Consider the following 24,469-nt stretch of genomic DNA (forward strand, 5'->3'; position numbering starts at 1 on the left):
CCTCACCTTACATGTTTGTCTTCTCCAGGGTCCAGGCACCTACTTAGCAGAGCCATGCCTGCGCGGCACCACTAATTAAGTGGGTGGCCCTTCATTCTCTCGTGTGCAGCTTCCCAAGCGCGCACCTTAGAGGGAACTATACACAGACCACCTGAATGGAGGTTGCGGACCACTGGTGGTCCATGGACCACAGTTTGAGAACTTCTGATCTTATCCATCCCCTCACTTGAGGCAGAATTAAGTATACCTTGACAATCCCTGATCATTTTACTTTTATTATATGTGCTCCTTTTATCTGTTTCAACAGGATGATCTGAGGAATGGAAAATCTGTCTTATGAAAGGAGACTCAAAGAGCTTGGCTTGTTTAGCCTAACCAAAAGAAGGTTGAGGGGGGATATGGTTGCTCTTTATAAATATAACAGAGGGACAAATATTAGGGAGGGAGAGGAATTATTTAAGCTTAGTACTAATGTAGACACAAGAACAAATGGATATAAACTGGACACTAGGAAGTTTAGACTTGAAATTAGACGAAGGTTTCTAACCATTAGAAGAGTGAAGTTCTGGAACAGCCTTCCAAGGGGAGTAGTGAGGGCAAAATACATATCTAGCTTTAAGACTAAGCTTGATAAGTTTATGGAGGGGATGGTATGATGGGATAGCCTAATTCTGGCAATTAATTTGGCAATTGATCTTTGATTATCAGCAGGTAAGTATGTACAGTGGTCTGTGATGGGATGTTAGATGGGATGGGATCTGAGTTACTACAGAGAAGTCTTTCCTGGGTGCTGGCTGGTGAGTCTTGCCCATATGCTCAGGGTTTAACTGATCACCATATTTGGGGTCGGGAAGGCATTTTCCTCCAGGGCAGACTGGCAGAGGCCCTGGAAGTTTTTCGCCTTCCTCTGCAGCATGGGGCACGGGTCACTTGCTGGAGGATTCTCTGCAGCTTGAGGTCTTCAAACCACAATTCGAGGACTTCAATAACTCAGTCATAGGTTAGGGGTCTGTTATAGAAGTGGATGGGTGAGATTCTGTGGCCTGCATTGTGCAGGGTGTCAGACTAGATGATCAAAATGGTCCCTTATGACCTTAAAGTCTATAGTCTATGAGACTATGAGCTGCTGTGATGCCCGAGTGCTATTACATCTAGGGAGACATTTGGAACTCTAGGAGTAGCGCTTGTTGGGCCATGCCACTTCTTTGATGTTTGATATTTGGGTAACAACTCCTGTTAGAACAGCTGGTTTGACAGGAGTTCTAGAGCCATAGGATGATGTATTATTTGAGACATCTAGTGGCAGTAGAGATGAATTACTATTGTTTCAAATTACTCAAATGGATCAAATTAAATGTAAAACCAACAAACCTATCACCCCAATCCTGCAAAGACTTCCATACTTTCTGCATTGTGAGTGGTCTTACTGACTTCAAGATAAGCACTTTCTTAAGTCTTTGCAGAATCAGGGCCTCAGCTAATTCAGCAGTAAGATTGCATAGTTTAAAAAAAATCACAAAATGTCAGAAAATGCAAAAGTTGAGGTTCTGACAACAGCATATCCTATATATTTTATGCTGAACATTTTACAACGTAAGCAGTGATATAGTAAGCTACATATTTAACCAGAAAAAAATATAAAAATCCTCTATCTGTGCAATGCAACCATATTAATATTGCTGTTTGAACCATAAATTTTACTTTTCCTAACTTTCTGCTATTTTAGCTGTGCAGTCTCCAAGGTGCATTAATTTAGTGTTTTGCATTTAGTTACCTCAAAGGGGGGTGGAGGGTGTTATATGTATGTACAGCACCCAGCTGTAAACTGGCTGATGCTCCTTTGGGCTACTGCAATGTAATAAATAAATAAATAAATAAATCATCATCAATTATATCGATCATAAAATAAATAAGTTAAATAAATAGTAAACATAAATGACTTGTGCTTAATGATGTTTACACTTAAATGGTCCAAATTAGGCTTTGAAATTCACACTGGATTGGAGTGAATGGAAAGCGGGAGGGGTGAGTTACTTATATATTGACACCCTCCAGATCTATCTATGTAACTATGATCTCTGTCATCATTGCATCTGGAACTACTCACTACCATTTATTTATCCTCACAACACCTCAGCATGGCAGAGAAAATTTACTATTTCTATATGACAGGTACAGAAATTAAGGCATGGGAGTTTGCAGGCTTAATCTGTTGAGGCTGTATATATACTTAAATTTGCTACCATGAGTAGTCCCCACTGATTTCAATGTTTGCCAAATCATGACCTTAGTGACTTGTCCTAGGTATAGTCAATGGAAGAGTCAGGACAGGACCTCACATTTCCTGAGGTGCAGCTTAGTACATAAACTCCAAGCCCATTCTTCTCCTCCAATGCAAGTGAGCTGACAGCTTTGCACCAAGCAGGAACAAATGTGTATTATGACGTCACAAAGATAGAAGGCCTTGTTATGTTCTGTGATCTTTCAACCATATAACTTTGTTTTGGAACGTTTCAAATATGAGAAAACTGTGGATTATGACAAACAGCTTAGTGAATTTAAGTATATTTGAAAAAAAGAAAAAGTAGAAATTAAAAATATTAGGTTAAGTAAAACTCACTTTTTTAAAAACACAAGAGGATTTAGATGCCTAACTGTCACCTTAAGTGCCAAAGTCTAAAGCTTAGATCCTTAAAACCTCACTCAGCTGCAGCCTAACCCTGTAGATGCTTAAATTCCCTAGGCACTGAAATTTTCACCAGCAAAGTCCCCAAGCCACCTAAATTTGTACTAGCGGGCATGCATGCAAACACCTAAGTCCTCACACTGCTGAGTTGCTTGGTGCCTAACTCTTGACTGAGTCCTGATAAAAATTGTGTTTGTTTAGTCTGGAAAAGAGAAGACTGAGAGGGGACAAGATAACAGTTTTCAAGTACATAAAAGGTTGTTACAACAAGGAGGGAGAAAAATTGTTCTCGGACAGGACAAGAAGCAGTGGGCTTATATTGCAGCAAGGGAGGCTTAAGTTGGACATTAAGAAAATCTTCCTAATTGTCAGGGTGGTTAAGCACTGGAATTAATTGCCTAGGGAGGTTGTATAATCTCCATCACTGGAGATTTTTAAGAGCAGGTTAGACAAACACCCATCAGGAATGATCTACATAATACTTAGTCCTGCCATGAGTGCAGGGAACTGGACTAGATGACCTCTCAAGGTCCCTTTCAGTCCTTCGACTGTATGATTTTATGATAGGATTCACAACCTAGGCATTCCCTCACCTATCCCAATTCAGCAAGCATTTTCAGAGACTACCTATGAGAACAGGATCTGCACAAAACACAGCTGCTCAATGACCCAGTGGCTAGGACAATCCCCTGGTGTAGGGTTGCCAACTTTCTACATGCACAAAACCAAACACCCTTGCCCTGCATCCTGCCCCGCCCCTTCCCCAAGGCCCTGCACCCCCTCACTCCATCCCCTCCTTCCCTGTCGCTCGCTCTCCCCACCCTCACTCACTCATTTTCATCAGGCTGGCTCAGGGGGCTGGGGGGCGGGAGGGGCTGAGGGCTCTGGCTGCAGGGGGAGGGGGGGCGCAGACTCCAGGGTGGGGCCAGAAATGGGGAGTTCAGGGTGCAAGAGGGGGCTCCGGGCTGGAGCAGGGGGTTGGGGTGCGCCAGTTGTGCGGGCTCCAACTGGGGATGCGGGCTCTGGTGTGGGGCCAGGGATTAAGGGTTTGGGGTGTAGGAGGCAGCTCTGGGCTGGGGCTGAGGGGTTCAGAGGGCAGGAGGGGGACCAGGGCTGGAGCAGGGATTGGGGTCTGGGAGCTGGGTGGGGGCTCCAGCTGGGGATGCAGGCTCTAGCATATGTAGGATTTTTATATTCTGAGGAGCTTGGGGTGCAGGAGGGTGCTCTAGGCTGGGACCGAAGGGTTCGGAGGGTGAAATGGGGATCAGGGCTGGGGCAGGGGGTTAAGGCATAGAAGGAGGTCGGGGCATGGAAGGGGGTCAAGGGTGCAGGCTCTGGGTGGTGCTTACCTCAGGCAGCTCCCAGAAGCAGCAGCATGTCTCCCCTCTGGCTCCTACATGGAGATGCAACCAGGCAGCTCTGCTCACTGCCACTGCAGCTGCTATTGGCCACAGTTCCTGGCCAACGGGAGCTGCAAAGCCAGCGCTTGGGGCTGGGGCAGCATGCAGAACCCCCTGGCTGCCCCATGTGTAGGAGCCGATGGGGAGACATGCTGCTGTTTCTGGGAGCCGCGGAGCCACAGCAGGCAGGGAGCTGACTTTTAACAGCTCAGATGGTGCTGACCGGAGCTGCAGGGTCCCTTTTTGACCAGACATTCCAGTCAAAAACCAGACACCTGGCAACCATATCCTGGTATAAGGGAGACCCAGCTTCCAGTCCCTGCTCTCATTCCCCAGCAGCCTATAACCCAGTGGTTAGGGAATTAGTATGGGAGCTAGGAGACCTGGTTTCAAGTCCTTACTCCATGTCAGGCAGAGTGGGTATTTAAACCTCTTTCCTGAGTGAGGGCTCTAACCACTGGGCTAGAGGGTATGGGAGGGAGGGCACGATCATCTCTATTTTTCCTGAGAAAGGGCTGACTTGGCTTAGGCACTTAACTCCACGAGAGGCATCATTGCTGTGAATCCAAAGTGAAGGGAGGTATATAACTCCCTCTGAGTGCTGGGGCTCAGATCACACCATTCTGTTCAACATTTCCTACTGGCTAGCTTAGGCAGCTCCCTGCTCCAACACACTGGCTTGTGTGGATCTCCATTCTTACGCCACTAACTCTCCCCATGCACTCCTATAGGGAGGTTGGGCACCTAACTCAGGGCTGCCAATTCCGGCAAGCAACAGGACACCTAACGTTAGGTGTTGCAATGCAGCATCTAAGTGTCCTTTGTGGATCTAGCCCAGGGATTCTCAATCCACAGGCCATTTGTGGCCCCACCAGCAAACAGCTGCGGCCCATGCATCATGTGAAAGCCATACAGGTAGTACATATATTGTGTGGATGCAGCCCACATAACACAAAGCGAGATGTATATGCAGCAGACATGCCAGACCCGTGAAAAAAATGCAGAAATTGGGCTTGGTTTTGACTTAACTGGCTTATGAGCTGCTTGTTGGCAAGTTTTTGGCTTGTAGCTTGTTGCGTGTTATAGTTTGTTGCTTCTTTTTTTTTTTATCAGCTCCAGGCAAGCAGGGGCAAGTCGGGGGAGAGAGTCAGGGGTGCACAGTGAGCCCACCACAGTCCCAGACTGCACGCCAGGGCAATCTAGTCACATAGAATGTTGGCGTTCTTAGGGATTGGCTTGTTTTGGCCTTGTTTTGACATGGGATTAGCTTGATTTTTGGCTTATTGTGGAAGTCCGGATGCTCACTTACCAGGTGAAAGTTGGCAACTGTGATATGCAACCCAAAATAGTAAATAGGCTGAGAACCACTGATCTAGCCCAATATCTACATTGTGACCCTAAATGACTTGGTAGCACCCCTTTAAAGCCCAATTCTATCACTGACTATTTTGGAATTAATGTAAGTGCAACATCCAATTCCATAAAGGGAACTGAGTTTTTTATTTTTCACTCTATTTCGCTGAATTGCCTTTTAGGGGCATTTTATGAAAAGAAGGTGGAGGAAGTTCATAACAGGATAAATGATCAGGATGTTAAAATGCCAAATATAAAGTGGAATTAGACAATTAGACAGGAGCTTATTGTTTATGGTTACAATATGCAAGCTATTTAACAGTTTAATGCACCAAGTTTTAAATCAACATACACTAATTGCATATTTCTGGTGGGAATCCTTGAACATTCCTCACATTCATTTTGCCACTGAGAAAGGCGTTCTTAAAATACTGCTATGGTTGACCTCCTCAAAAGCAGGGCCTCATCCAAAAACCATGGAAGCCAAATGGAAAGAGTCCCATGGACTTTGGGTCAAACCCACAGTAAGTAGCTCAGTAAATTCACTTATCAGAGGGGTAGCCGTGTTAGTCTGGCTCTGTAAAAGCAGCAAAGAGTCCTGTGGCACCTTATAGACTAACAGATGTTTTGGAGCATGAGCTTTCGTGGGTGAATACCCACTTCGTCAGATGCATGTAAATTCACTGCAGGCTTTTCTAGGGTGCTTGTCATTGTACTAGCTTACTGACTCACATACGTCACTGCATTCATCCTCACCGCACTCCAGTGTGGAGGGAAATGTTACTCATCCCATGTTAAAAATTGGGGAGCTGAAACACAGAAAGATTGATTAGATGGTTTGCCCAACATCATTCCAGAAGTTTGTAATCAAGCCAGAGATTAAAGCAGATCTTCTGAGTCCTAGTCTAGTGCCTTAACCACAAGTGGGCCCTTGATACTAGTCAAATATGTACATTAAAAAAAACAAAGCACATTTAAAACTATGTTAAAGTCTCAGTCAAATGAAGCCAGACACAGGGTTATTTCTTGTCACAGACATTAGCACTTACTGTATTCATGCAGTAACTTTAGAGAGGTCAAACATGATGAAACCGTGAGAAGAAGCAAATCAAAAACCCAATGGGAAGGGTCATAGCAAAGAGAGTTTAATGCTGATCATGAAAGACACAATGGCTCTGATCTTGCAAAGAGCCGAGTGGCTTCAGTTAGTCCTGCGAGCTCTCTGCTTTTCATTCCCACAGCTTCTCAGTGCCTAGTCTTATGTGCTGTCTGCAAAGAATTCACGAGTAAAAAAACCCACAGATATGCAACTGAAGTTGGCATCGCTTCCATATATGATTCAAGGGAACATAGAACGACCACACTGAGTGAGACCAGTGGTCCATCTAGCCCTGTGTCCTGTCTTCTAACAGTTGCCAAGGAAATGAACAGAACAGGCCAATGAACAGAACAGAGGGAATGAACACAATAGGGCAATTTTGAGTGATCCATCCCCTGTCGTCCACTCCCAGCTTCTGCCAGTTGAGGTGTAGGACACTTGGGGCATGGGCTGTGTCACTGACCATCTTGGCCAATAGTCATTGATGGACCGACCCTCAATTAACATCTACAATTCTTTTTTGAACCCAGTTAATAGTTCTGACCTTCCCAACATCCCTTGGCAACAAGTTCCACAGGCTGACTATGAAATGTGTGAAGAAGTACTTCCATATAGCTGTTTTAAACCTGCTGCCTATTAATTTAATTGGGTGACCCCTAGTTCTTCTGCTAGTGAAGGTGTGATGGGTTGCCCTCCCACCCCCGTCCGGTGTGTCTGTTATACTGGGGTCCCATTGAACCCACCCGGTCCACCAGCTTGGGCTTTCTCACCCTGCCTTTGCTGTGCCAGGCCCTCAAGCCTTCTCTAGCACACATGCAGGTAAGGCCAGACCCAGCTGCAGACACAGACTCAAATCAGCTCTGTGTAGGAGGATTCAGCTCAGGGATTTACCCACAACTCACATGCACAACTCCTTTGGAGTGTAAACCCAAAATAATATTGTTTTGCGCTGTATATAGAGATCTGTACAGCACAAGGTCATAAAAACTGCCACCTAACTCAATGTGGAGGGAGATATGCACAGCTCTCCCCTCTCCCCCCCAAAAATATATGAATTGCACAAACTGGGTTTTGAAATAAACAAAAAATAAGTTTATTAACTACAAAAGGTATATTTTAAGTGATTATAAGAGATAGCAAACAGAACAAAGCAGATAACTGAGCAAATAAAACAAAACACGCAAACTAAAGTTAATACACTAAAGAAACAGATTACAAATAGTAATTTCTCATCCTAAATGTTGTTTTAGGCAGGTTGCAGTCTTTCTGCAGTTCAGAGTTCTAGTTATTTCTCTTCACAGGCTAGACCCCTGTCTCAGGCTAGGCTCAGCCCTTGCCTTTCTCCGGCTTAGTTATTTTTAGTTTCTTCAGGTGTTTTCAGCAGTCTTCCTTCTTGGGTGGAGAGGCTGTGGAGAAGAGCCCTGGTTGACTCACTTTCCAGCCTTAAATAGGATTTACATAAAGGAGGAATCCTTTGTTTCCAATGGAAAAATACCAGCAGTGTCCAAGGTGGTACTCCATACCAAGTGACATTATCACATGACCTTGCAGTGTTAAAGCAGCCATGAGACAAGGGGTTTTTTTGGAACATCCACAGGAAGGAACTCCAGGAAGACGAGCGATCAACATCTTCAAAGACCCATTGTCTTTCCTCCTGGCTCATCCAGGCTGATTGTACACTGTCTGGTGGGCAGTGTAACCACAGATGTAACTGTTACATAGTCAATATTTCTAACTTCAGATACAGAAATGATACAAGTATACAAATAGGATAATCATATTCAGTAAAACATAACCTATCCAATGATACCGTATATGACCCATCTTGCACGAAACATCTTAGTTATGCCATATTCATATCATAATATTTCTATGAAGAACATGGGGTGTAGCATCACAGAAGGGGTAAATAATACTTCCGATTCACTTTCTCCACACAATTCCTGGTTGTATAGACTTCTAACACATCCCCCTTTAGTCATCTATTTTCTAAACTGAACAGTCTCAATTTTTTAATCTCTCCGTGTGTGGAAGCTATTCCAAACTTATAATCGTTTTTGTTTCTCTTCTCTGTACCTTTTCAAATTCTAATATGTATTTTTAAGATGGGTGACCAGAACTGCATGCAATATTCAAGGTGTGGACATACTAGGAATTTATATAGTAGCAGTTTGATATTTATGGTCTTATTATCTATCCTTTCCTATTGGTTCTTAACATTGTTAACTTTTTTTGACTGCTGCTGCACATTGAGCAAATGTTTTCAGGAAACTATTCACAATGACTCCAAGATCTCTTTCTTGAGTGCTAACAGCTAATTTAGACCCCATCATTCTGTATGTATAGCTGGGATTATGTTTTCCAATGTGCATTACTTCGCACTTATCAACATTAATTTCATCTGGCATTTGCTTGCCCAATGACCCAGTTTTGTGAGATCCCTTTGTAATGCTTCACAGTCAGCTTTGGACTTATCTTCAGTACTTTCGTATCTTCTACAAATTTTGACACCTAACTGTTCACCTCCTTTTCCAGATAATTTACGAGTATGTTGAACAGCACAGGTCCCAGTACAGATCCTTGGAGGACCCCGCTATTTACCTCTCTCCCAGTGAAAACTGACCATTTATTCTTACACTTTGTTTCCTATCTTTTAACCAGTTACTGATCCATGAGAAGACTTTCCCTCTTATCCCATAACTGCTTACTTTGCTTAAGAGACTTTGGTGAGGGACCTTGTCAAAGGCTTTCTGAAAGTCCAAGTACACTATATCCACTGGATCACCTTTGTCCACATGCTTTGTAACCCTCAAAGAATCCCAATAGATTGGTGAGGCATGATTTTCCTTTACAAAAGCCATGTTGACTCTTCCCCAACATATTGCATTTAGCTATGTTTCTGATAATTCTGCTATTTGCTATGGTTTCAACCAATTTGCCTGGAATTAAAGTTAGGCTTACCAGCCTATAATTGCCAGGATTTCCTCTGGAGCCTTTTTTAAAACATAAGTGTTAGCTATCCTCCAGTCATCTGGTACAGAGGCTGATTTAATCGATAGTTTACATACCCCATTTAGTAGTTCTGCAATTTCATATTTGAGTTTCTTCAGAACTCTGGGGTAAATACCATCTGGTCCTGGTGACTTATTACTATTTAATTTATCAATTCGTTTCAAAATCTTCTCTATTAACATCTCACTCTGGGACAGTTCCTCAGAGTTGTCACCTAAAAAGAATGGGTTGAGTGTGGGGATCTCCCCCACATCCTCTGCAGTGAAGACCACTACAAAGAATTAATTTAGCTTCTCTGCAAGGGCCTTGTCTTCCCTGAGTGCTCCTTTAGCAGCTTGGTTGTCCAGTGACCCACATTTATTGTTTGGCAGGTTTCCTGCTTCTGATGTACTTTTAAAAAATTGCTGGTTTTGCACCTTTAACTAGTTGCTCTTCAAAGTGTTTCTTGGCATGCCTAATTATACTTTTACACTTGACTTGCCAGAGTTTATGCTCCTTTCTATTTTCCTCATTAAGAATTGACTTCCATTTCTTACAGAATTTTTGCCTCTAACTGCCTCTTTTTCTCTGCTGTTTAGCCACGGTGGCTCTTCTTTGTTGTTTTTTGAATTGGGGTATATATTTAGTTTGAACCTCTATTATGGTGTTTTTAAATAGTCTCCATGCAGTTTGCAAGCATTTCAACCTTGTGACTGTTCCTTCTAATTTCCATTGAACTAGCTTCCTCATTTTTGTGTTGTCCTCCATTTTAAAGTTAAATTCTGCTGTAATGGGTTTCTTTGGCATTTTTCCTCCACAAAGATGTTAATTACATTATGGTTGCTATTACTGAGCAGTTCTGCTATATTCACCTCTTGGACCAGATCCTGTGTGCCGCTTAGGACTAAATCAACCCTTGTGGGTTCCAGGACTAGCTGCTCCAAGAAGCAGTCATTAATGCTGTCTAGAAATTTTATCTCTGCATCCTGTTCTGAGGGGATGTGTACCTTGTCAGTATGGGAATAGTTGAAATCCCCCATTAGTATTGTGTTTTCTGCCTTTGAAACCTCTCTCTAATCTCTCTGAGAATTTCACAATCACTGTCACCATCCTGATCAGGTGGTCCGCAGGATATTGCTACTACTATACTCTTGCTGTTCAAACATGGAATTTCTATCCATGGAGATTCTATGGTCCATTGATTCATTTGGGATGTTTACTTTATTTGACTCTATGCTTTCTTTCCCCCATAGTGCCACTCCCCCACCAGCACAATCTACTCTGTCATTCATATATATTTTGTACCCTGGTATTCCTGTGACCCATTGATTATCATCATTCCACCAAGCTTCTGCAATGCCTATTATATCAATAGCCTCTTTAAGCCAGCACTCTACTTCACCTATGTTAGTCTTTAGACTTCTAGCACTTGTATACAAGCACTTGTACACAATTTCATCAATATTCATTTGCTTGCCTTTACATGTAATATTTAAATGGGACTCTCTTACATTTGACCGTTCTCCACTAAGTCCTCCTACCTGTACTTAGACAACTTCTTTCTTACTCTCCTTACTAGGATATAGAGTTCCTTCCTTAATGAATTAATCCCATAAACCATGTGTTCCTCTATACTTGTCTGCTTTCCCACTGCCCTTAGTTTAAAAAATACTCTACAAACTTTTTAATTTTACATGCCAGCAATATGGTTCTGTTTTGGTTTAGGTTGAGCCCATTCTTCCGTATAGGCTAGCCCTTTCCCCAAAAGTTCCCCAGTTCCATAAATCTAAAATCCTCCTCCCTATACCACTGTCTCATCCATGCATTGAGATCCTGCAGTTCTGCTTGTCTAAGTGGCCCTGCACACAGGGCCAGTGCAAGGACATTTTGCTCCCTAGGCAAAACTTCCACCTTGCGCCCCCACCTCCAGCCCAGGGAGCCTGGGCTGTCCCTAGCTATTTTGGTGCCCTACACAGCTCCCCCCCTCAGGGGGGCTTTGTGGGGCCCCGCCCCAGGTCTCCACCGGAGGGGAATGCTGGTCCCAGGCCTCCATGGGGGATGAGAGGGGAAGAGAGAGGAGGGGAGGGGGGCTGGCCACTTCCTACGGGAAGTGGAGTGACCTGGCTCCAGCCTGCTCTGCCTCCCTGGCTCCCAGCAGCGCCACCAGTGAGTGTGGGGGGGAAGTTCCCCCCTCCCCCCAAGCCTGGGAGCCAGGGGAGCAGAGCAGGCTGGGGCTGGGGCTGGGGCTGGGGCTGGCGCCGGGTCACTCCACTTCCCGCAGGCCAGCCCCGCTTCCCTGCGTGGAGGCCTGGGCCCCCAGCCTGCTCTGCTCCCCTGGCTTCTAGGCTTGGGGGGGAACCGCCCCCCAGCACTCACCAGTGGCGCCGCTGGGAGCCAGGGGAGCAGACCAGGCTGGGGCAGGTTTGCTCCACTTACCATGTGGTGAGCGCAGGGTCGGGCCTGGTTGCAGTCTTCAGGGGAGTGGGGGCGGGGCGGGGCTGGGGTGAAGCAGGGGCAGGAAGAGGCGGGGTTGGGGCAGAGCAGCGGCGGGGGCCAGGGGAAGGGCCGGGGAGCCCCCTCGGTGGCAACTCACAGCCCTGCAGTGCCCCCCCACAGCAGCTCCCCGCCCCACCCCGCCTCCACCCAAGGAGCACCCCCTGCGGCAGCTCCCAGCCCTGTGGCAGCTCCCTGCCCCCCCTCCACCCTGCGGCACCCCCCCTGCAGCAGCTGCCTGGCCCAGCTCGCTTCCGCTCTGCCTTCTCCCCTGAGCATGCCAGCACCACTCCACTTCTCCTGCCTCCCAGGCTGCAGCGCCAATCAGCTGTTTGGCATGACAAGCCTGGGAGGGAAGGAGAATTAGAGCAGAGGAGGCATGCTCCGGGGAGAAGGTGGAGCGGAGGTGAGCTGGGGCGGGGAGCAGTTCCCCTGCACGCCCCCTGTTACTTGCTTGTGGGTAGTCCTCCCCGCGCCCCCCTGCCCCAGCTCATCTCCACTCCACCATCTCCCCTGAGCATGCTTTTTGACGGCCCCAACCACTTGGCGCCCTAGGCGGCTGCCTAGTTCGCCTAGTGGTTGCACTGGCCCTGCCTGTGCGTGGAATTGGAAGCATTTCAGAGAATGCAACCATGGAGGTCTTGGACTTTAATCTCTTACCTAACAGCCTAAACTTGGCCTCCAGGACCTCTCTCCTACCTTTCCCTATGTCACTGGTATCTTCATATACTACTACCACCAGTTCCTCCCCTGCACTGCACATAAATCTATCTGGATGTCACACCCGGTAGGTAGTTCACCATGTGGTTCTCCTGGTCATCACAAACCCAGCTATCTACATTTCTAAAAATCAAATCCCCCATTACTATTCCCTTTCTCTTCCTATTAACTGGGGTTCTCTCCCCAAGAAGGATATCCTCTGTGTGCCTAGTAGAAGGCCAATTAGGTACTTGGGCTGCAGCAGGCAGTCAACGGATAGGCAGAGGCAGCAGGTCCAAAAAAAAACCCTTGCCTATGATGAGTGGCTTTTACACTGCACTCTGCCCAGTGCACGGAGGCTAGATGATGACTGGCAGTAGCCCAAGACTGAGGCAAGGTGAGGATAGAGGGATTTCCCAGAGAGGGGAGACCCATAGAGACTGGTGGGGTATTGCCAGAGGGCAGCCCCAGGGCAAAGGAGCACCAGGGTCTAAGAGGGACACGGGGCCAGCTACAAGCAGACACTGCAGAGGGCACTCTGCAGGCTGGAAAAGAGCTAATTCCCCGAGACGACCAGCAGGAAGCGCCACAGCGGTGAGTCTGTGCCCACTTACACCCTCCAAGAAACCTTTGAAAAACAGTCTGCTTAATTCCAGAAGAACACAAGATCCAAAAAGGGCTGTTGGACTATAGGAATAAGGATTACTGTGGGATGACCAAAAGACATTAAGACTGAGGGCTTGTCTACATCACAAAGTTGCAGCGCTGGTGAGGGGGTTACAGCGCTGCAACTTAGGAGGTGTACACATCTGCAGGGCATCACCAGCGCTGCAACTCCCTGTTTGCAGCGCTGGCCGTACTCCCGTTTTGTCTCGGGTGTAGAGGATCCAGCGCTGGTGATCCAGCGCTGGTAATCAAGTGTAGACACTTACCAGCGCTTTTCTTGACCTCCGTGGAATAAGCAGGTATCCCAGCATACCTGAGGAAGCCTCTGGTAATCAAGCTGGTCTCCTTCCCCGGTTTGCTCTCGCGTTCCCCGAACCCCGAGCAAGCAAGTCTCCTTCCCTGCGGTTTGCAGGGTGGTTCGGGGAACGCAAGAGCAAACCGCGGCGAAGCTGGTCTCCTTCCCCGGTTTGCTCTCGCGTTCCCCGAACCCCCGTGCAAGCAGGTCTCCTTCCCTGCGGTTTGCAGGGGGGTTCGGGGAACGCGAGAGCAAACCGCGGCGAAGCTGGTCTCCTTCCCCGGTTTGCTCTCGTGTTCCCCGAACCCCCCTGCAAACCGCAGGGAAGGAGACCTGCTTGCTCGGGGGTTCGGGGAACGCGAGAGCAAACCGCGGGCAAGCTGGTCTCCTTCCCCGGTTTGCTCTCGCGTTCCCCGAACCACCCTTGAAGCCGCCCAACAGCGCTGCAGTGTGGCCACATCTAACACCACTTGCAGCGCTGGTTGCTGTAAGTGTGGCCACTCTGCAGCGCTGGCCCTATACAGCTGTACTAATACAGCTGTAACAACCAGCGCTGCAAAATTGTAGATGTAGACATACCCTGAGTAATGGTAAAACAGCTGTATGGAATGACAAAATATGAACAAGCTCCACAGTCCTGAAAGGGTAATAAACCTTGTTTTATGAAGAGCTGGGCTTTGATGATCAAGTTTCAAGCAGAAAAGGAGTGATTTAAAATAAAGGACTTCTCCAAACTACATTCTAATATATACTTGGTTTTATATGGAAGTTCCTCTGGGCTCTTTTTCCCTACTGATTAGTGTCGGGAGAAGGTTAGATTGATTTTCTTACAACATAGTTAAAATTTAATTCTTGGCTCTGTAATAATTAAATGATTTTTTTTTAAAGAAAACCAATCTGTTTATATCATCTTGTGCGCCATATATTTTTGTTTTGGGTTTTTTCCCAGGAATTCACTATTACTTAGGGATATTGATCTAACTCCTCAAAGATATTTAGGATCCGGGCCATTTTCCTTCAAGTATAGGCCAACATTTTAAAATGTAGGCATCTAAATCCATGCTGAACCACATAAATAGCAGTGGCCTAATTTCCAAGATTGGTGAGAACATATAACTCACCTTGATTCATCTGGCTACTGAAAATCAGGCCACTTTTACTTAGGTGCATAAATATGAATTTTGAGGCCTAATTTAGGCCCCTAAATTTGAAAATATTGGCCACAATTTTTTTTTGTGAAGAGTTTATCTGCTTCTGCTACTTAATCTTCACTTGATATCATAATCCTCTATACCTGACATCATCATTATTCCCACAGCAAGAAAGTTATGATGTCCCAAACAGAGTTTCATGGCTTCAAGCGTGTGATGAACAGTATTAGTGAGTGCTCTCCTAAAATCAGAGATTGCGACTTCCTGCAGATTTTCTAGCAATAAAGATCCCAGTTCAGCAAGGGACTTGATCATATGGCTAACTTTAAGAAACTGAGTAGTCTCATTGACTTCAATGGGACCACTCAGAGCTCAGATGCTTAAGTAAAAGCAGCAAAGAGTCCTGTGGCACCTTATAGACTAACAGACATTTTGGTGAATACCCACTTCATCGGATGCATGTAGTGGAAATTTCCACGGGCAGGTATATATATATGCAAGCAAGAAGCAGGCTAGAGATAACGAGGTTAGTTCATTCAGGGAGGGATCATTGTCCAGGATGGGTTGTAGATCTGCTTTCACAGGCCTTGGGTGGCAGGCCAGTCCTCACCCACAGACAACCTGCCAACCTGAAGCATATTCTCACCAGTAACTGCACACTGCACCATAGTAACTCTAACTCAGGAACCAATCCATGCAACAAACCTCGATGCCAACTCTGCCCACATATCTACACCAGCGACACCATCACAGGACCTAACCATATCAGCCACACCATCACTGGTTCATTCGCACGTCCACTAATGTAATATACACCATCATATGCCAGCAATGCATCTCTGCTATGTACATCGGCCAAACTGGACAGTCTCTACAGAAAAGGATAAATGGAGACAAATCAGATATTAGGAATGGCAATATACAAAAACCTGTATGAGAACACTTCAGCCTCCCTGGCCACACAATAGCAGATCTTAAGGTGGCCATCCTGCAGCAAAAAAACTTCAGGACCAGACTTCAAAGAGAAACTGCTGAGCTTCAGTTCATCTGCAGATTTGACACCATCAGCTCAGGATTAAACAAAGACTGTGAATGGCTTGCCAACAACAAAACCAGTTTCTCCTCCCTTGGTTTTCACACCTCAACTGCTAGAACAGGGCCTCCTCCTCCCTGATTGAACTAACCTCGTTATCTCTAGCCTGCTTCTTGCTCGCATATATATATTTGCCCCTGGAAATTTCCACTACATGCATCCGATAAAGTGGGTATTCACCCATGAAAGTTCATGCTCCAAAACGTCTGTTAGTCTATAAGCTGCCACAGGACTCTCTGCTGCTTTTACAGATCCAGACTAACACGGCTACCCCTCTGATACATGCTTAAGTAACTTGCTGAATTGGGGTCAAAGAAATGAGAAGTGAAATACAAAATATAATATTGTAGGAGGAATTATTCTGATCTACAGGGTTTCCAATCCTGTGATTCTATTGCAAATCTCTCTATATTCTCTCTAAAATTAGTTTGCTATTCGAGGAAGGACTGCTAGGCACAGATGGCGTTCACCTTTCGAAGAGGGGAAAGGCCTTATTTGCGCACAGACTGGCTAACCTAGTAAGGAGGGCTTTAAACTAGGTTCGACGGGGACAGGTGAGCAAACCTCACAGGTAAGTGGGGAACATGACCTGGGAGATGGGTTGGAAACAGGAGGGAGCACGGGCTATAATGGCAGTGAGGAAGGAGGGTCAGGGCAAAGCTGGGAGGCAAGATCAAACCAGTATCTTAGATGCCTATATACAAATGCAAGAAGTATGGGTAATAAGCAGGAAGAACTGGAAGTGCTAATAAATAAATACAACTATGACATTGTTGGCATTACTGAAACTTGGTGGGATAATACACACGACTGGAATGTTGGTGTGGATGGGTATAGTTTGCTCAAGAAGGATAGACAGGGGAAAAAGGGAGGAGGTGTAGCCTTATATATTAAAAATGTACACACTTGGACTGAGGTGGAGATGGACATAGGAGATGGAAGTGTTGAGAGTCTCTGGGTTAGGCTAAAAGGGGTAAAAAACACGGGTGATGTCATGCTGGGAGTCTACTACAGGCCACCTAATCAGGTGGAAGAGGTGGATGAGGCTTTTTTCAAACAACTAACAAAATCATCCAAAGCCCAAGATTTGGTGGTGATGGGGGATTTCAACTATCCAGATATATATTGGGAAAATAACACCGCAGGGCACCGACTATCCAATAAGTTCCTGGACTGCATTGCAGACAACTTTTTATTTCAGAAAGTTGAAAAAGCTACTAGGGGGAAAGCTGTTCTAGACTTGATTTTAACAAATAGGAAGGAACTTGTTGAGAATTTAAAAGTAGAAGGAAGCTTGGGTGAAAGTGATCATGAAATCATAGAGTTTGCAATTCTAAGGAAGGGTAGAAGGGAGTACAGCAAAATAGAGACAATGGATTTCAGGAAGGTGGAATTTGGTAAGCTCAGAGAGCTGATAGGTAAGGTCCCATGGGAATCAAGACTGAGGGGAAAAACAACTGAGCAGAGTTGGCAGTTTTTCAAAGAGACGCTATTAAGGGTCCAAAAGCAAGCTATTCCGATGGGTAGGAAAGATAGAAAATGTGGCAAAAGACCACCTTGGCTTACCCTTGAGATCTTGCGTGACCTACAAAATAAAAAGGCATCGTATAAAAAATGGAAACTAGGTCAGATTACAAAGGATGAATATAGGCAAATAACACATGAATGCAGAGGCAAGATTAGAAAGGCAAAGGCACTAAATGAACTCAAACTAGCTATGGGAATAAAGGGAAACAAGAAGACTTTTTATCAATACATTAGAAGCAAGAGGAAGACCAAGGACAGGGTAGGCCCACTGCTCAGTAAGGAGGGGGAAACAGTAACGGGAGACTTGGAAATGGCAGAGATGCTTAATGACTTCTTTGTTTCGGTCTTCACTGAGAAGTCTGAAGGAATGTCTAATATAGTGAATGTTTACGGGAAAAGGGTAGGTTTAAGAAGATAAAATAAAAAAAGAGCAAATAAAAAATCACTTAGCAAAGTTAGATGCCTGCAAGTCACCAGGGCCTGATGAAATGCATCCTAGAATACTCAAGGAGTTAATAGAAGAGGTATCTGAGCCTCTAGCTATTATCTTTGGGAAATCATGAGAGACGGGGGAGATTCCAGAAGACTGGAAGGGGGTAAATATAGTGCCCATCTATAAAAAGGGAAATAAAAACAACCCAGGAAACTACAGACCAGTTAGTTTAACTTCTGTGCCAGGGAAGATAATGGAGCAGGTAATTAAAGAAATCATCTGCAAACACTTGGAAGGTGGTAAGGTGATATGGAATAGTCAGCATGGATTTGTAAAGAACAAATCATGTCAAACTAATCTGATAGCGTTCTTTGATAGGATAACGAGCCTTGTGGATAAGGGAGAAGCGGTGGATGTGATATACCTAGACTTTAGTAAGGCATTTGATACGGTCTCGCATGATATTCTTATAGATAAACTAGGAAAGTACAATTTAGATGGGGCTACTATAAGGTGGGTGCATAACTGGCTGGATAACCGTACTCAGAGAGTAGTTGTTAATGGCTCCCAATCCTGCTGGAAAGGTATAACAAGTGGGGTTCCGCAGGGGTCTGTTTTGGGACCGGTTCTGTTCAATATCTTCATCAACGATTTAGATGTTGGCATAGAAAGTTCGCTTATTAAGTTTGCGGACGATACCAAACTGGGAGGGATTGCAACTGCTTTGGAGGACAGGGTCAAAATTCAAAATGATCTGGACAAATTGGAGAAATGGTCTGAGGTAAACAGGATGAAGTTCAATAAAGATAAATGCAAAGTGCTCCACTTAGGAAGGAACAATCAGTTTCACACATACAGAATGAGAAGAGACTGTCTAGGAAGGAGTATGGCAGAAAGAGATCTAGGGGTCATAGTAGACCACAAGCTTAATATGAGTCAACAGTGTGATACTGTTGCAAAAAAAGCAAACATGATTCTGGGATGCATTAACAGGTGTGTTGTAAACAAGACACGAGAAGTCATTCTTCCGCTTTACTCTGCACTGGTCAGGCCTCAGCTGGAGTATTGTGTCCAATTCTGGGCACCGCATTTCAAGAAAGATGTGGAAAAATTGGAGAGGGTCCAGAGAAGAGCAACAAGAATGATTAAAGGTCTTGAGAACATGACCTATGAAGGAAGGCTGAAGGAATTGGGTTTGTTTAGTTTGGAAAAGAGAAGACTGAGAGGGGACATGATAGCAGTTTTCAGGTATCTAAAAGGGTGTCATCAGGAGGAGGGAAAAATCTTGTTCACCTTAGCCTCCAATGATAGAACAAGAAGCAATGGGCTTAAACTGCAGCAAGGGAGATTTAGGTTGAACATTAGGAAAAAGTTCCTAACTGTCAGGGTAGTTAAACACTGGAATAGATTGCCTAGGGAAGTTGTGGAATCTCCATCTCTGGAGATATTTAAGAGTAGGTTAGATAAATGGCTATTAGGGATGGTCTAGACAATATTTGGTCCTGCCATGAGGGCAGGGGACTGGACTCGATGACCTCTTGAGGTCCCTTCCAGTCCTAGAGTCTATGAGTCTATATTTTATGTTTTTCTTAAAGCCCTGGTTCCTGGAGTCAAGTGATTGCAGGAAAATCCCAGATTTCAATTATTTTAAAAAAGTAAATCTATAGACTACCTTGAGAACATGAAAACATGAACACTAAGGCTCAAAAATCAGAAGGTAAAGAAAAAGAATCCAACATTTATTATTTTAAAAATCATATTTCTAAGTCAATCATATAATTTTGGGGACCTGAGTCATGATTTTTGCACATTTGGGATTGTCATCACTGGATAGAGAAATGGGTTTTGAGCCAGTGTCATTGAATATTTAACTACTGTACACCAAATACATGTTTGTTATTACAGTTTTCAAAATTAGTTTAGTATAAAAGAATTAAACTGGATTCTCCATAAAGTAGGGGCTTAACATCTACATCTCACTTCCTTGGAGGACTAGACCATCATCTCTTAACCTGTGCAAGTGAAGTCAAAATGCTCTTCAGTAACTGCAGAAGTGTCTAGGATATAGCCAAAATTTGGATTATGAATACAGGGGCAAGCAACAAAGTTGGGACTCTAATAAGCAGAGAAAAATAAATGAACCCATCTTCAAAATTGTGTTGTATAGTCAGTGTTTAATTCCTCGCACCTCCAGAGTTAATACTTCTCTCCAAAAATTACTACTTATTTAGGACACAGAAGCTAAAAAAAGATCTCCCTTGTGAATAAAGAAAGCAATCATAGTCCAAAATTAATAAAACTTAGCTCAAATTACACTGGGAAGCCCTAAATCTCCCATCTAGCAGCTACTCATCATTGCTACTGTTTTCCATTGTTGTAAAAACTCTATATGTTCCTTCATGGGGAGGGAAAGCACAGTAGCTACCATAGCTAACTGTACAATGCGAAGGTTGACAAGATGTGTCGTGCTGCTGTATTGCTGTTAGTGTCCTCTGAAGGCTACCAGAGAAAAAGAACAACAGTTCATTCCCTCATGCAGTGCAGGACTGAGTTTCCTGATATGAAGTAGATCAAATATCTAAGCTGTTCATAGGGGAGAAATTAATAACTAAGACACCTAATGTGCTATTGAGCTCTAAGAAGTAGATTTAAGTGTCAGATGTGCCGTTATGAGAAGTCACATATGAAACAAATATTAAATGATGTCATGGTCTGTGCACTGGCTATGACCTGTCTAATTAGAAACAGAGCCCACTGGCAGACACAGGTGCAAAAGGGGAACAAAGTAATGACAGATTCAGGGCAACGGGGACAAGCTGAAGTGCAGCAAGTAAGTGGATCCTGACGTCTAAGGAAAAGAAAAGCATGATGGTTTCACCAGCGGCGTTCAGAGAATCACAGCGCTTTCGCTCTGTACAACATTTGTGAAAGGATCACATGTAATGAAAATAATTCTGTTTACCAAACAGAGGCCCAACCTAGCAGTCCTTATTCAGGCAAATACTCCTGTCTGAGCAGAGACTGCAGGAGCAGGCTGCAGGTGCCTGATTTTTACTTACCCCCAAATTAGAGCATGATTACAGTATTAGGTCAGACTCCTGGGCCCTGTTCTGAAGGTGCCAAAGAACTGCTGGCCTACTGAGGATTTCCCCTGAACAGGGAGAATCTCTGCATAGCATAGAGCTGAGATGGGGGCTAGGGCAAAGGTCCCTGTGGGGCTGAGGAACTGGAGAATAGCACAAGCATTGCTTCACTCCAGTGATCTCAGGCTCAGAACAGTCCATTGGTGCCACAGGCAGCTGCACACAACTTAGAGTGGTTCTGAAACTGCTGTAAAGTAGGCTAAACCCACCCTAGCTCTCCCTGGACCTAGGAGCTGCAAACATGGCACAAAGCCACCTTTGCCACCCCAGTCTCCCAGTCCTGCCCCGAGCACAGCTCAGCCAGACCACATGGCCTTCAGCTGAGCTTTTACCTCTTTATACTGATGAAAGTGAGAGAAAAATCAAGCCCTATGTTCAAGAATGGGATGTGAGGAAACCCAACTCCCTTTGGGACAGGTAAGAGTACTCTTAAAATCACTGCAAAGTATGATGGATAAGTTAGCATCCAATAACTACAGTAATAAAAACTACCAGGCATTGACATTAAGTGTAATAGGAGGGAAAGAGTTCTAACATAGAGTATTAATTTTGATCATGAATGTCCTTTCAGCTAGATCACTTAATTGCCTTGGCTGTCTCTGCCACCAGCTGAATGCAGCTCCATCATGTTATCTTCAAAACCTAATAATGGGTTCTGCTACTGGAGACAGTAAATGTTTTCCAAGGAACAGATTAAACAAATCATCAGTCCCATGACAGCTTCCATGGGACATGGAGATAAAACATTTTTCAGCTAATTTGATTTATTTCCCCAAATAGATTTGTGCTAGTTTGGCCCTCTCTGATCTGGCCATCGTTTCAGCTGTAAATTCTGTGTTAATGTAGTGGAGATAAGCCATGGTTTGAAGCTCCAGAGAACAATCCAGCTAAAACATTTCACATATCTGGAGTGATTTATAGTGTGTAAGGCGACTGGGAAGCGGGGTGGGTAGCACTGGGAAATGTGACAGAGCTCACTCCACCACAGCAAACAAACGTGATTCCAGAAGAACGTAGAAAGGACAGTGGAAGGGAGAAAATAAGAGAGAGCTACAGGTGTTTTAGTCATAAAGACAGGGAGCTTCTGCAGTCAAAACAAATGTCCTTTCACAGAATCAAAAAAGATCAAAGTTGCTTCTGAGCAATAGTAGACTAAAATACATTAGAAAGGTTCATATCCTTGCCACATTTATAATGTCGGACATATGATTTAAGGCCTTTGTAAATGTAAACCTGTAACGGACACTCCTTGCTCACTTCCAAGGTGCATTTTTTTTAAAACCACAACCAAGTTCTTGATCTTGCAATTAATATAGTGATCCCGGAAAAAACAAATCCCCAAGTAAGTAGGGTTTTCTGACTTTTTTCTAATACCTTGTCATTTTAATTATCTCCAGGGCACAATCAACACACTAAATATCGTTGTCAAATATGTGCCCCCGGGCGAGAGCGCCTGGAAACTGCCTCCACTTAGCTGGAAACAACTAGTACAGACACATACTGCTGCCACGACTTCCCCTCCTGCAAACCGAAGCCATCCCTAACACACACAGGCTTCGGAGGGTGAGAACGTCGGGAGGGGAGGCAATCAACCGTTTACACATTCCGGCAAATTTTGATCACAGAAAGTATGCGGAATTCCCACTGGCATGGCGAAGAGGAGGAGGCGAATGAAGAGCTGACCTCCCACGTACCTGTGTGGGGAGTACATTTTCCCGGTTTCCAAGGCACAAGTGAGCTGTAGGGTCCTCCCCCAACCCCGATTTAAAGTGGGTTTTGTTAAGTTATTTTTCTTTTGGAGTGAGGGATTTTGCCGCGTAGGTCTCCACCTCACACCCCTCCGACCTGCTCCATCCAGACCGTCCCCACTGATCGGGACAGCGCCTGATCTCCCTCGCCCTGGGGTAGTGGCTGGGGGCCCGGCTGTGTTAATTTCACCGGTGCCATCCACTTCTATAACACACCTGTGCTCCGTGCAGCCCAGAGCCTCCTCTTCGCCCTGCCTGCCCAGAAGGCTGCCCGCGGGGGAAGAAGCGCAAGGCAACGGCGCACTCCCTGCCCCCAGATCAGCAGCACAGAGCCCGGGGCTGGGGAGGGAGACGGTACCTGGGGCCGCTGGGGAGCCGGAGTGCAGCAGCGCAGCAGCGAGGAGCAAAAGCGCTGCCCAGGGCAGCCGCAGCGGAGTCCGGGCGGCAGCAGCCATGGAGCCGGAGTCAGTCCCGGCGGGGCGCGTGCGATGGGGTCTCGTGGCGCGGAAGAGGCGCTGGAACAATCCCGCGCGAAGCCAGCCGGCTGCACCGCAGCTCCCCGCCCAGCCCAATGGCACTGCTCAGCCCCGCTGCCGCTGCCTTCGAGCCTCGCCACTTCCCTTCATGTCGAACGGAGCCGCGGTAGCCGCTCCGCTTCCCAGCGCCTCCCCTCTGTCTCCTCCTCCTGGCGCTAAGGGACATTGCAACAGGAGGCTGGGGGCGGGAAGGAGCCTGCAACCTGCTTTGATTTTTTTCCCCACCACTCCTTGAGTTATTGGCAAAGGGGGAAGGAAGAGGAATCTTCTCTCCGCCCAAAACATTGTCTGTCCTCTGCGTTGTGGCTTCAATGTTCAGTCACTTCCACACCAAGGAATTTATTTCCCCTCCTCCTTGCTATTTTTCCTGGGGGTTGCATTGTCATTAGTTAAATCTATTCGGTGTCCAGACGCACAGGCTCCATCTCTCTTCTCATCGCGGAGACATCTCCCCAGCGCCCTCCGAACACCCCACACCAGGCCTTGCTGAAGGTCTCCAGGTCTTCTGAACCCTCCAGAGAATTCCTGCCTCCCCCGCAGATCTGTGACTTCCCCCTCTATGGATGATGTGACTTCCACTTGTCACAAGCAATAACAATGAAAAGGCAGTTTAAAAAGCAGACTGCTCTACCGAATTTAGGCCAGTCACAAAAAATTCTAAAATTAATATTCCTTAATTGTTTTTACAGATCTCCTTTCAGATGAAGTAACTACAATTGTACAGTTACCTTGAAGAGGGCAGAACCAGTTTAATGGCTTTATAATCCTTTCCATGGCATCGATTCTGTAAAGCTTTACCTATGCTAAATTTTACACTCTAGGAATAGTCCCAATGATAGTCCCTGGAGGTACCTAAAGTTGGGCAGTGCTTGTGTCTTTGCAGGGTCAGGATCTGTATTATTGTCTATCTCTTTAGGGCACCTGTGAGTCAGATTCATGTTTGCTTTAACTCCTGCTGCACAGTGAACAGGAATCGTGGGAGTTTTCCATAATGACTCCTATCTCTTTTTTGTCAAGGGATACTGCAGATTCAGAGCTCAGTACCTACACAGTAAGAGGTTTGTAGTGTTGCCAATGGGTATTATGTTATCTATATTGTGTTATACTGTGACATTCCATCCCCACATCGACATGAGGGTTCTGAGTCTTCCACTCT

At 45.4% G+C, this 24,469-nt stretch overlaps 1 protein-coding gene across 1 annotated transcript in view; it reads right to left on the reverse strand.

The window, feature by feature from the left end:
* FNDC1 (fibronectin type III domain containing 1) overlaps window positions 1–23,343 on the reverse strand; it is a 130,183-nt gene extending 106,840 nt beyond the window's left edge. The window contains exon 1 of the mRNA XM_050949406.1: window positions 23,136–23,343. Within this exon, the coding sequence (XP_050805363.1) occupies window positions 23,136–23,232 (97 nt within the window). The 5' untranslated portion in view covers window positions 23,233–23,343. The remainder of the gene's footprint in view (window positions 1–23,135) is intronic.
* Window positions 23,344–24,469: the final 1,126 nt, after the last annotated feature.

This window comes from Gopherus flavomarginatus, chromosome 4, assembly GCF_025201925.1.
Source record: "Gopherus flavomarginatus isolate rGopFla2 chromosome 4, rGopFla2.mat.asm, whole genome shotgun sequence".
Lineage (NCBI taxonomy): Eukaryota > Metazoa > Chordata > Testudines > Testudinidae > Gopherus > Gopherus flavomarginatus.